General features: G+C 42.9%; 1 protein-coding gene across 2 annotated transcripts; it reads right to left on the reverse strand.

Moving 5' to 3' along the window:
• Window positions 1-406: 406 nt before the first annotated feature.
• On the reverse strand, window positions 407-10,894 carry nadkb (NAD kinase b). 2 transcript variants are annotated; one of them, XM_080837839.1, is made up of 12 exons: window positions 10,799-10,894; window positions 9,704-9,979; window positions 9,417-9,500; window positions 8,617-8,746; window positions 7,377-7,485; window positions 6,956-7,041; window positions 6,537-6,639; window positions 4,378-4,529; window positions 2,378-2,477; window positions 2,059-2,216; window positions 1,676-1,758; window positions 407-1,392 (listed from the first exon to the last, which is right to left on the reverse strand). In XM_080837839.1, the coding sequence occupies exons 2-12, from the start codon at window positions 9,976-9,978 to the stop codon at window positions 1,233-1,235; spliced, it is 1,440 nt and encodes a 479-aa protein (XP_080693965.1). In that variant the 5' UTR covers window position 9,979; window positions 10,799-10,894; the 3' UTR covers window positions 407-1,232. The 2 variants fall into 2 exon arrangements, with proteins under 2 accessions (XP_080693965.1, XP_080693966.1); XM_080837840.1 differs by lacking the exon at window positions 10,799-10,894 and adding an exon at window positions 10,590-10,730.
• Window positions 10,895-13,518: the final 2,624 nt, after the last annotated feature.

Raw genomic sequence — 13,518 nt, forward strand, 5'->3', positions numbered from 1 at the left:
CTGTACCGTTCACTTTGTTATACACAATAGTTAATGAATGCTTAAAAGGTGCAGTTAAGTCATAATTATTTTCCTAAACAAACTACGTTTCCAGAAAGCAAAGTAAAAAGTTGTTTAGCAACAGCGCCCTTTATTCTTCACAGCTTAAACTGTTTTAGGCATCCGGGACAGACGGATGTAAAAAATGTCAGAATGAGATCATCCTCATAATCATGTGTCTATTAAGTATAGCTGTGGCATTTATTTTCATCCCAATTTAAATGAAATGTAAACACACAGCCTATCTCTATGTCCATTCTGCTTCAACCTCCTGGACCTCTCTGTAAATAGTGATGAGCTAAAACAGGCCAAAGAAACACATAAAAATATGTCAACCTTTCATTTCAATATTTTATTTGCAGTAAAAGTGTGAAGACTAGTGGTGGTAATTAGTAGAAATATATACCTTTCTCATCCCATGTAATGTAGAAGGAGAGGAACTGTGACAAGTACTTTTTTTTTTTTTTTAAAGCAAGTTAAACAGAGCCCAACTTCGTTAACAATCTCTATGTCCTATTAGATACACTGTAATAAATATGATAAACATCATTTATATTTCATGTTTAAACTCTAGAATTTCTCATAAGCACAATTCATAGACTTCCAATTAGCCATGTTATCTCACATAACAGAACAAAGTTAATTACATAATTCTGTCTTCACGATGTTAGTTGTAAGAACCTAGTCTGCATCTCCATCACCAGTGTAAGAAGTGAAAACTAAAACAAGTTAAGATGCATACCAGCCATAACGAGAGGTACAAAAAGGTCCCTCCAGTCAAAAGGACATGGAGGTAAGCCTTTTTATTAAATGAGTTAGTATCACTGCACAAGCCAGACAGGTTTTTCTGTTTTGGAATGTATGAATTAGGCTGTAGCTGACACAAATGTAGCAGTCTACAGAATGATTACATATGCGTAAAAAAATAAGAACAGAAATGATAAAAATCGCGTAAGCGGGGCAGCACTGCCCCTACAGTGACAATGAAAAGACGACAAAAATGACTTTGCACAGAGTACTGACAGTGCTGAACATGACCCCAACGAATAAATACAGTGCTACACAGCATGTAACAACTCAGTCCTATGTCTGTCCACTCACCCTAGAAGAGAGATGCAGAAACAAAAATAAAAACCGAAACAGACAGACAGACAAACAAACAGACAAACCAAATGGGCAGTGTTGGAGCACTGTCAGTTCTCTGTGTCTGAGGAGTCGGAGGCCTCGGACAGACGTGTCTGCTTCTTGCGCACGTTCCAGTGGAGACACTGGGCCAGGCTGTCAAACCAGTCGTACACCAGGTCGTGACAGCAGATGGAGGGCACCGGGTAGCAGGAGGTGGTGATCTTAATGCTGCGACAGACAGAGGGAACAGCAGGAGCGGACACAACAAGAGGGATATTTAGCACTTCAGCAGGATGAGGAGAGGCTTGACTGAACAACACATATTTCCCACGTTCATAATGCAAGAACACCTGCCGTCATTTATTTCATTTTATCTTTCCAAGAGGTATAGAAACACATTAAGGATGAGGCTGTGTTTCAGAACCATCCCCCTGTCACCTATCACATGAGTGAGTCCATGTGGGTATATGGCGGTGTGACTGTAAAGGAGGACTGTAAGGCCAGTGGTTACCTGTCCCCGTGCTTAATCTCCTGCCTCTTCCTGCCATCAAATGACACCCAGGCTGTGTTTCGTGCATCAGGAGACAGCATGATCTACGCAGACAAAACGGAGATTAAATAAATATGTGGCAATGAAGTTCCCTTCACAACCCAGATAAAACAGACCAGTCCACAGAGATCTCTCTGACGACATTCTTATCATTCATGTCATGTCATGTCTGAACTAAATATGAACATCAGCAGGCACTAGGGCATGACAAATACTTCATCTTCCTTTTGATCTGCCACAGACCCATTTGTCCATTCTTATCTTTCGTCCCCTGACCCATTACCACCACCACCCACAACTGGCCACACACCCCTCCTTGCCCCCTTCCCTCCTCCCTCTCTCACCATGAGCTCCACCCCCGCGGGCACCACAATGGGCCTGAAGGATAGAGAGTGGGGGCAGATGGGGGTGACCATGATGGCCGGCACGTTGGGGTGGATCATGGAGGCTCCGGCGGCCGCGGCATAGGCTGTGCTGCCCGTGGGTGTGGACACTATGACTCCTGAGGGGACAACACAAGTCTTAAAGAACAACTAGGGTACTTGCAACAATGCAATCAACAAAATCTGACCCTGCATATGGCCAGGGAATCAGCCAATGACCCCATCTGAATGTGGATCCCACCACCATGGTAGCAACTTTGCATTGATGATGTCCCCTTACCGTCTCCCTGCACGGAGGTGATGAGACGTCCATCCAGGTACAGGTCCACGTTGGACAGGTAGGACGAGGGGCCTCTGTCCACCACCACCTCATTCAGCACCTGCACAGACAGAGGGACAGTGCTCAGCACTAGGGATTGGCATTTCAAGCTTAAATGCTACATATTGCTATTCAACATTTCCCCTACACATACACACCATACCGGTGAGGTTTTATCCATAATACTCAAGAATTTTAACGGACCACACTGAATCTCAGATTTTTTTTACACTCAATATCAAAGAATAATAAGGACTAGTTTGATAGAAAAGGCAGTGTGTGCAATGTGTCTGGCCCACTTTGTCTGTGCAGCAGTTACAGCCTACCATAAAACGCTTCAGTATTCAGCAGGTCAGCCCTTTCATTACTGAACAACATCTTATCTCTATAGAATGAACATAGACCACGTGTCAGGGCTGTGGGGGTGGCTCATGGATTTCACTCACGTTAACTTGACACTTATGACATACAAAGTGTCAGAGAGAGAGCGAGAGAGATAGAGAGAGAGAGAGACCCATTCACACTTTACATGACAGAGTTTTCGCTGCACTGTTTTCATTTTGATGTTATTTGAAGGAATTCTACACAGAGCTTGTTTGGCAGCTTTGCATGTTTCCCTTGTTTGTACAGGAACACATCTAATCTCAATGCACACACATGTTATCTATGCCTGGTAGAAGTTCTTCAACTTTTTCTTTGATTGTTTAATGACGGTTGGCAAACAACATTTAGGTGCAGCTGGTGATTGTATTTCTAAGAAAGAGCTTGAATTGGTGCTTAACAGAAACCAAGGCCTAAACCCTTCCAGAGAAAACTTAATTTCAACATGAAACACTCACACTCAGACACACTCACACTGAGCCACATTGAGAAACATGTTGCTTACTAACAGGCACTGATCATTTTGAAGACCAGACGTTAGTCATGACCCATCCCTTCCCTGCACAAGTGTCATATGGCAAGCTTGACACTTCAAGTTCTCTCTATATACTCATCACTAGGTGGACTACACAAAGAAAATTAAAAAAATGAAAGCGGTCATATCGAAAAAACAGTGACTGGATTGAGCGTACTTCAGCCTGCCTGTCCCGTCCAACATAAACATTACTAGGTTAATTTTTAACATTGCCGTTTAAGCAACCTGAGCTGTCCCTAAGCATGAGGCTTCTTCCATAGGGATTGGCTGTCTGCTTTGCTTACCTGCAAAATCAGACCATCTGCTCTGTCAATAACACACGCTCACTCGACTTTTATGACAGTCTCCATGGAGATTAAATGGGGAAGGGTGGGGGATTGGGTCAAGATGCTCCTGGTGTTGATTACCCTACATCATGAAAACATGCCTGGTGTCCCGTAAATGAAAAACCTGTATCCATGATTATTTGAGAACCATGGGACCTGAGGACCCATTCTTGTGCGTTATTGTTCCTTGATTTGCACAGCATGGAAATTCATGTAAAGCAGCTGTGGGGAAACAACTAGAACTCATGCTGCCACAGCCTTGCTGCTGTGCATTCCTAGAAAACTAGCAGCAAATCCTACACCATTACACCTCAGTAACATTAGCAGTTTATGTCCTTGTGGTGATCAGGATATTACAGGAGTACTGCTGTGGAAAGTCCCCAAACAGCATAAGGAATGTATCATCTTTTCCTGTGGATAACTCAAATGACTGGGTGAGTGAGTGAGAGTGTCTGTCTCTGTGTGTGTGTGTGTGTGTGTTTGTGTGTGTGTGTGTATGCCTTTGTACGGTCAGTGTGTGTTGGCAGACCTGCGACTGTAAAGTGTGTGTGTTCCTGTGCTGTGCGTGTGATTGCAGACCTGCAGCTGTAGAGTGTGTGTACGTGTTTGTGTGTCTGTGCTGTGTGTGTGTGTGGAGACCTGCAGCTGTAGAGTGTGTGTGTGTGGGTATCTGTACAGTGTGTGTGTGTGTGTGTGTGTGTGTGTGTGTGTTTGCAGACCTGAAGTAGAGTGACTTTGCCAGCCTCGCCGCTGCCATGGCTGTGAGGCTCTAGGCCGTTCTCGTCGGGGCCGCCGCCCTGCTCGCTCCGCTCTGGCACATCCTTCACCACTTTCACCTTAAGCCGGCTGCGCAGGATGATGGCTGCATTTCCTGCGGCACACACACACAAACACACTCTGTTAGGGTATCTGACCATCCACTTAACACTTTATTAGTTTATCTTTAATAATTCCTTAACATTTATGACATTTATGAACAACTCAACAACTCTGCTTTAGTCAGAATGCCACTTACACTTTGTATTTGGTAAAACAACTTCATATCATATACTAGACACACTATTTTGAGGATGATAACGGCTGGCAGAAACGGGAGTGCATACACATGGTTGCTTAAGCGGTAAGCGAGCTGGTAAGGTGTGATCAATGGCACTAAGTGGGCAGAGCCAGGTCAAAGTTAATTCTGGAAAGGTTTGGTTAAAACTGACCAATAGCATTGTCGAGCAATCCCTTCAAACTGAATGCAACGGATTAGATTACAATGTAAGAAAATGGCAATTTCACCTTAGGTTCTGGACAGTTTTACAAGAAATAAACCCTAGGGCTTGTTCATGGTTCCACACAATTAAATTAATTGAAACATAATGGACCCTTCCGCAAACTCCGCCCCCCTTAGCAACGGTTGCTATATCAGTCAAGCATTCACGTTTCCCAGGTTCTCAGCATTGGTATGAATGGCGAGGCAACATGTTTTCAACCGTGTCAATTTCAGCTCTACCCAAAGAAATCACAAGCATTTTTTGGAAAAACGGCAAGATCTCAGATCAAAGCAGGCAAAAGGGTCTGCAATATGCTTATATAGGCTACAACCACGACATTACATGCCGTGTTTGTAGACAGACAAATGCTAAGGCTAACAGGTTCATTCCAGCTATGTTTATGTGCCGCTACGCAAACATTTAAGGTGGTAAAACTGAATCGTATTTTAAGCAAGGGTTTTCTCACGTTTTCGATGCAGTGGGCAGATTTTAGCGACATAGCTTCTTGGAACAAACGTAGGTGCTTCTGTTTACGTTGCTGACATTCAGCTGATGGGGGGGTCGTCCACATTGTTTGATCCACAGCAGGCATTTCTCTCTCTGGGTCTTGGGTTTCGGGAAGGGATACAATGTTACCCTTCCCTCCAGCATTTTTGGATATCGGCTGTCAGAATTACACACTCCATAAGCGCAACGTTTAATTTTCTCTTCTTGAGCAGACGTCTCTCTCATTGACTTCCATTCATCAAAATGGCTCGCTTGACTGAGGTCCCGAGCTTAGTAACCGTTGCTATGCTATGATTGATCAGTTACCGTTTTGGGGAGTGGTCGCGGAAGGGTCAATTGTAGCCTGTTGGACCTGTTTTGAAATACCCTACCACATCCCTTCAAACTAAATGTTATATTTGTAATCATGTTATGTAATTTGAGGCTGTAAAAAAAAAAAAAGCATTTCACTCACAAAAAATGTGACACGTATCCAGCACCATCTGCACAGTAGGGGTGGTGGGGATGTTTTGAGAACGTGCGCGCTGTGAACATGCCCGTTGTCATGATGGAGCACCCAAATACTAGCGGGACTTCCAGGGAACGCTCCATGCTTGGCAGGAGCACGGGGGTAGTGTATTACTGCCATTTGTAAATGCAGAACTGAACAGATGAGTAAAAGCCTGTTTAGCTGAGCATCGTATCACGGGAGAGAGTGGACACAAGGTATTTATTTACATAGCTACAGGTATTTAAATAAAATAACGATGGGATATCCCATAGACAGGAAAAAACCTGATGAGTAAAATGCAAGAGCAGCAGTGATCAGTATCCTAAATGCCATTTCTTCTTTTGTCTAATTGATTACAGTATTTTTACATTTACGTCCACCTCGGCAGAGTTTTGTTTATTGTTGGGGTTTAGTCAACCCTGCCCCCTCCCCCCAGCCATTACTGTCCTTAAAATAGGAGCCTTAAAGTCTTAACCCTGCTCTATTTGTTTTTCTGAAGGTCTGCATTTCTACAGACACCCACTAGGAGGACACAGCCACACAGCACTATTATCTGACACCCCCATGAGGTCAGAAGCTGGCCACCAATGAATCTGTCACTGTCCTGTGGGGGAATTCTTACCTTCAAACACTTTGGCCACTTCTGTCCTGTAAGACTCAAACTTGAAGGGCGTGAGGAAACCCAATGAGCCCAGGTGGAAAGCCATTACGGGAGGAACACTTCCCTGTGGGAACACACACACACACAGCCAACACTAATGAGCCCAACTTCCCTGTGACGGTAACATGTTGTTAAAAACACTTTACTTCCTCAAAGGTATCTGCTATCTTTTAACTCCTTTCCTACACATTTCTCCAGAAAGGCTTTGGCATTGAATAGGACACACATAATAAGAAAAACTAAATTCAAAACTTCACTTCTTAGCATTTCATTTTACTAACTGTCCAGGCTGTTTTTAACCCCTTACTGGTCTGCCCCAGGATACATAAAACATAAAATGCATTGAAGGGTTGACGTGCACATGTTAACCCTTTTAATACCTGGAATAGGGAGGATGCGTACAGGAGGGTTCCATCTCCACCGAGGCAGATGATGAGGTCGATACAGTGGGATATGTCATCAAAGCCTACCAGGAGGAAGAAAAGGACCACAAGTTCAAGATCTGTAGAGAAACAACTCAAGCTCTGGGTATGGTTCCATATACTAATGGTCACAAAGACTGGAACATGTTTTAACATGGTGGGGTAAGGCGATTATAATTTAAGAGAGGACTTACAGACATATGGCTGTGTACCATGTGATGGGGAAATTAACTACAGTGTGTTATTGTCATTGTTACTTTCACAAAGCTTTCACAGATCCAACACAGGCTCCTGCCACCACGCCTTTCACTTTGCAAATATAAGCAATGATTATGCATAATCTAGGAGCTAGGTGAAACCAAGCCAGGAGACTTCGAACCTTCTCTGAAAGTGCAGAGTTTTTTACAAATGGAAGAAAAGGCCTCATCGTTTGTGAGAGTGACGTCATCAGCAACTTTCTTCTCGACAAACACCATCAACTTCTTTTCCTGAAAAACAGCCAAAACACCCAATACACAAATGTTAAAAAAGTCAAGATCTTTGTTCAGACTCTTTTGTCATACGTACTGCCTACGGCTTGGTATGCCATTGTGTCCGGACAATTGAGCTGAGACAAAGGACAGAAAAATGAACAGATTGAGGAAAGACTATTCAACAATATGTTCACCTACACACTATTCATCAACACAGCTCCACCCTACAAAGTCACTATGAATCAGCAATGATCTTAAGCAATCCAAAACTGGAAACAAATTTCCTCATTGATTTTGAAAACCCGTGGCTACAATTGCTTTTCAATTAAAATAGTTTAATACTGAACAGTACAGTACTTAATTTGTATAGAACAGTAATATGAATGAAATATGATGTTGGTATGACATAAAACTATGAACAGCAGTTTACTAATCTGAGATTGCAGAGTACAGAACAGTACAGTACCAGTACACTGATTTTATTTTTGATGCAATCAGGCCTGCAATGGCAGTTCATCGAACACTTTTCCAGATATCATTCCAATGTTCCAGATTATTTGTAGATGTGTTCAGGTATTTATTAACTGAATCAAGGCATATGAGTCATATGTGAGTAATTATATTGAAAAAATACTCAGTTTTGTTTCAGACAGGTCACTTGTTCACTGGTGGGTTATCCTTGCTTCACCTACTACTTCAACACAGTTTGTCCTTACACCTCAACCTGGTGACTGAGGACCACCGAAAACAAGGTGTTTCCCTGCCCTGAACTGAAAGCATCAACCAGTAGCTTAATATTGATATGTGGAGTCTAAACAGGTGTGGCCAAAGAGGAAGACATCAAAACCATATGGGCGACTTCCCCCAGTGTCCAGACCTCTTTTAACACACACCTGAGTTTCAGCCCATTATCACAGCCATCACAAACAATGAACTGGCAAGTCACATCCTTGAAATACTAGAAAAACCTGAAATCAACTTGCTGGCCAGTTGTTGTTCACTACTGAACTCAGTACTCAGTACAGTGTTCGTCAGAAAATAAACCAAAGCTTAACATTTTATAGGTCATGGCTACACACACACACACACACACACACACACACACACACACGCCAAGAATGTTTTGAATGATCCATGAAACAGTACCTCCACCAGGAACTGGCACAGCTCTTTGAAGGGCTCCAGAAGACTGTCGTCGCGAATCTTCCTGATGACCAGAACATTGACTGGCGGCTTGTTCCAAGTCAATCGCTGACTGGCTGGGTCTTGGATATGCCTACAGTGAGACATGTGATAAAATGTTCATAGAAGTCAGAGCGTTCCACGTGCGATTTCAGCAGTAAGTGAATGTTACCTCTCCCCCGCTTATGCAACACACAGCTCAAAGGGCTTTAAACCAACAGAGTGCTCCACTAACGTTCTATTTTAACAACAGGATGTCCAAATCATCCACACAGGCTAACCACTCAAATCCTACCAATTGAACTTGTTGAACTAAACTGTTCAACTGGTTTGACAACTGTCATAGTTAGCATAATTCAGAAATAATTTCACAAAGCTTTACAACTCAACGAAACACATTCTAAATATTAAGTGCAGCAAGCTTGTTGTCATCCATCAAATTTACCATTTTTCCCCATCCTGTTCAGAGCATTGAAGAGCCGGCATTTTGACTGCAGGGTGGGGAAATGGCTGCACCTCTTAGCACTAGGTGTTTTGACTGGATGTGAGGTCCAGGCTGGACAACTGTGATTTACTCTGCCAACAAAGTTTATAGTGTGCACAGTGCACCTTCCCACCAATCCCCAACAACCAATCAGAACTCAAGCTTGCTGCCTTATCTTATCGAATGACATGGGAATCAGGAAGGCAACAACACAAGTAACACATGATGTCTCAAGCAGAAGACATTCCTTGAGCATGAAAGAACAATTTGTTTAACTTACATGATTGAGGTTGGGTTGGGAAGAATGCAGGCTTTGGGTCCAAAATGAGTGGTTGGATATGGTCCATGAAGAAAATGGCCTCGTCTGTAATTCATGGCATGGACAATAAAATAAGACTTTGTTATGCCTTCAGCAATCCCTGCCCTGCCACTGCATACGTTGTTTTATAACCAACATAGGCTGCAGTGGGTGGACAGACCTGCTTTGATTTTGTATATCTGTTTACAAAAACAATATTATTGCAATATTATAACGGTTATAACAACTTTTCTAATAACTGAGACTACCTGCACCTATCCCATCTCTTGGGAGAGCTATCAGACGTCTCTACTGCCGAGCCCGTAGGTTCGGAGAGCTCATGTTGCCCAGGTAACTTCCGCTGCTCGCAACCCCACAACAGCTGTTCTTGACCATCCAGTCGTCGCTGCGACCTCTTCACTTCACGCCGCCTGCGAGGTGATTTCCCCTGTCGCTCCCTCTGTCTAGGTGGCCGGGCAGACGCTGTGCAATTCGTCTGGCTTTCTGTCTTTTTGATAGGTCGCCTCTCCTCCACACCTTCCATTCTGCAAGGCAGTAAATCACGTTACAGAGTTCAGCCCTCTAAATATAAGGACGCTTATCTACGCCTGTTAGCTAACTGCTGAAGTAAATAGATTTCCATCAGATATAGCTAACTCGCTAGTTCAATCTAGAATATTGATGTAACAACTCAAAACTGGCAATTACAAGACTACATTTGCAGTCTGGTGACAACTTGTCAATGTAAATTAACATGGTTACAAAGTTGATACATTGTTGGGGAATGACTATCGCCTTTCTAGAAAGCTGGCTATAAGCACATATCCAGTTTACTCGACCAATAACGTGATGCCTGTCGTTACAGGTTGAAACCCATAATTGAAAATAGCTTTTAAGTCGCTGGTAAGACAGAAGAAATTGATCTTTTAAACTGACATGTCTACAAACAACATCACTAGCTAGCTCTCTAACAACTGCCAGGCAGAACGCAATCTCTTTGCTAACTGATAGCTACTGTCAGCTAACTTCACTTCTGAATTGGAAATCCACTTGCGACTAGATAACATTAACAGCTGCATAATTGAGAAACAGCTAAAGTTAACTAACAAAGCGTTACGTGGACTTGGGTAACTACCTTCTGAAAAGCCAACTTACAGTTACTTCCTCGGAGCATACTGTTGCCTATCTCACAAGATATCGTTAACAGGATTAGCTCATTTAGCCATCATTCGCAAAGTAGGTAATGCTAGTTAACTAGCTAGCAAGCTAACTACTACCAGTTTGAGGCGAGCTACCTCGCCGTTGAATTTCAAAATCGTAAAGTATCACGTGCTGTGTGACAAACAATATATTAATCACATTACCTAAAAAAACGATACAAATAACGCAGTTGTGTTAGCCATCTCCGGTATACGAGCTAGCTTACGCTTGTGACTCAATGTTGGCTACCTCATGACTGAATGCTGTATGATGCCCTGGCCTGACGTCATTCAGATGGAGTGTTTTATGTGTGTGTTTTGGGAAACATGTCAGGGTTCAACGAGGGCCTATTTTTAGTTGCTTAGTTGAAATATTAAGTGCGTCAAATTAAATATATCAAATATTCTATTCACGGCCGAATCGATTTTGTGAAAGGATGACCGCTTCTACTTAAACACGTGTATGGGCTCTGTGGGGTTTCCGTTAACCATCTTAAGCCTTGGTGTGAAACTTGCATTTATGTGTTTAGTTTAGACCCTACAGTACCCACGCTTGGTTTTATGATTATCGTGCCTTTTCAGCTCTGTTTCACAATCAGTGGGGGGTTTTCCTACAGTCTTTGGGTCAGCCGTTGATAAACCGCCAAATCCAACTACTTCCTGCAACAAGTTTCGGCCAAAATAGGGATTCACCCCTTTGGCTCATTCCCGTCTGAGGAGACCAGGGAAAGTCTGCTGCTCAAGCCAGCTATGAAAGAAGGCTCGAAACAGAAGTCTGGACACTGCAGCGCTGTGATTATCCTCTTTGTAAGCTATTTCTAACCCACTTATACAACCATAATCACAGTTGCACTTAAACTACGCCTGCCTTTCCGTTGGCCCATTAATCAGCTTGTGTTGACCGTCTACATCGCTCAAAGGCCTAAAACGTTATTTTTACATTATTTTCCCTGTTGCATCACACCCAGGGATGGATTAACGAACCGGCCTACCAGGCCCAGGGGCCCATGAGCTCAGGGGGCCCCTAAGCCAGCGCCTCTGTGTGAAGTCGCTGTTATATCTCTTATTTGTGGTTGAAAAATGTGTATTTTGTTCATTTGCTAATGGCTTTAATTGAGTGTACCTGTGCTGTGCTATAAATTGTGCATGTGCGCCAGGGGTATACTATAGACCAGTGGTTCTCAAACGTTTCACCATGAGTACCACCTCAGAAAATATTTGGCTATCCAAGTACCACCATTGTAACTATCATTGACCTTCGGTAGCATGTCGCGCCATAGGAAATAAGTGTTATTACCTCACTGTAATGCCTGATCAGGAGAATAAGCATGGCTCAGATAAATAACAAACTTAAATTATAGGGATCTAGTTGTTTTAATACATTTTAAATATATGTAATGATTAATATCCTAGTCATAAAAAATGGGAAAACTGCCTGAGTACCACCAAGAGGGAGCAGCGTACCTCCAGTGGTACATGTACCACAGTTTGAGAACCACTGCTATAGACAATGCAGCCAGTGCGGAAGGTTTGTAGGCAAAGCAGACCCTGCTTTCAAAATTTTGTCGATCTTATGGATGTCAAAGTGTCCCTAATTTAATGAAAGTCCTCTCTATGGCAGAGGTGGTGTAGACACACACACTTTGAAATTCACCTCTGCATTTAACCCATCCAGGGAAGTGACACACACACACACACAGTGAAGTGAGCTGCCATTGGCGGCGCCCGGGGAGCAGTGATCTGGGTTAGGTGCCTTGCTCAAGGGCACTTCAGCCGTGGATGTGGGCATGGGAGAGCAGTGGTCTACCACTTCCCCCGCCCACATTTTTCCTACTGGTCAGGGATCGAACCGGCCACCCTACGGTTTCCGGCCTGAAACTCTAACCAGTAGGCCACAGCCTGTCGCTAATGCGTCAGTGATCAAAGATGATGATGAAAAGCTGATGAAGTGATGAAAGATGATATTTTTTTTTACTATTCAAGATACCTTACGCTGTATTTACTCAAAATGGCAAACCTGTCTCTGTCATGGTTTTCATAATTTAAGGGGGAAATCGTCACTAGGTATCTTACACAATTATATGCTTATAGTCACTATAGACACTATTAAAAGCCGATTCAATTAAATTAATAATTTGTTATTTTTGTCATATACAGATATGCAATGATGATTGCTGGGTAATATGTATCTTGTTCGCCAATGTCAAGTCTGTATTTGATCATGTGACGAGACGATACGATATAGCTAATTTAGGCGCAGAATCTGGACGTCAAGACCTACAAGCTGACTGAGCACAGCCAGAGGCACAGTACACTTGCCGGACGACGCCTTTCAAACATAAAAGGGGCTTTAACATGTCCAGGCCCAGGGGCCTGTGGTTTCTTAATCCGTCCATGATCACACCATGATATTTATGACAGTCCTTCCTTCATTTGTTAACATTCGCATTATGTCCCCTTAAGCCAATGTGCCCATAGCCAACCCTAAAATAATAACCCTTAATGTATTACCCCTTGAGTCCATACACAATCTGCGAAATATTTCCTCAAAACGGACTATATTATCGGCAAAGACAGACAAAAAATAGTTACCTATAAGAGGATTTTCAATGATGTAGCATAATTGCAGCCTGAATAACAATATGTCCTTAGTGTCAAAGGTGATGCTTCAAACCAATGACTGTTAAAGCAACACTTCAACAATTTGACACTTTTTTAGGTGTGGTTTCATAGGCAACTGGTTTTGGTACCATCCCGAAATCAATTTTGATAGCGTATGGTCATATGAAGGACAGATAAACACCTGTGTCTTTCCCAATAGCCATCCAGGATATGCACTATGTAAATGCAGTTCTGTGTTCCGGGCTGGTACACCCTGCAAATAT

Source organism: Sprattus sprattus (genome assembly GCF_963457725.1).
Source record: "Sprattus sprattus genome assembly, chromosome: 4".
NCBI lineage: Eukaryota > Metazoa > Chordata > Actinopteri > Clupeiformes > Clupeidae > Sprattus > Sprattus sprattus.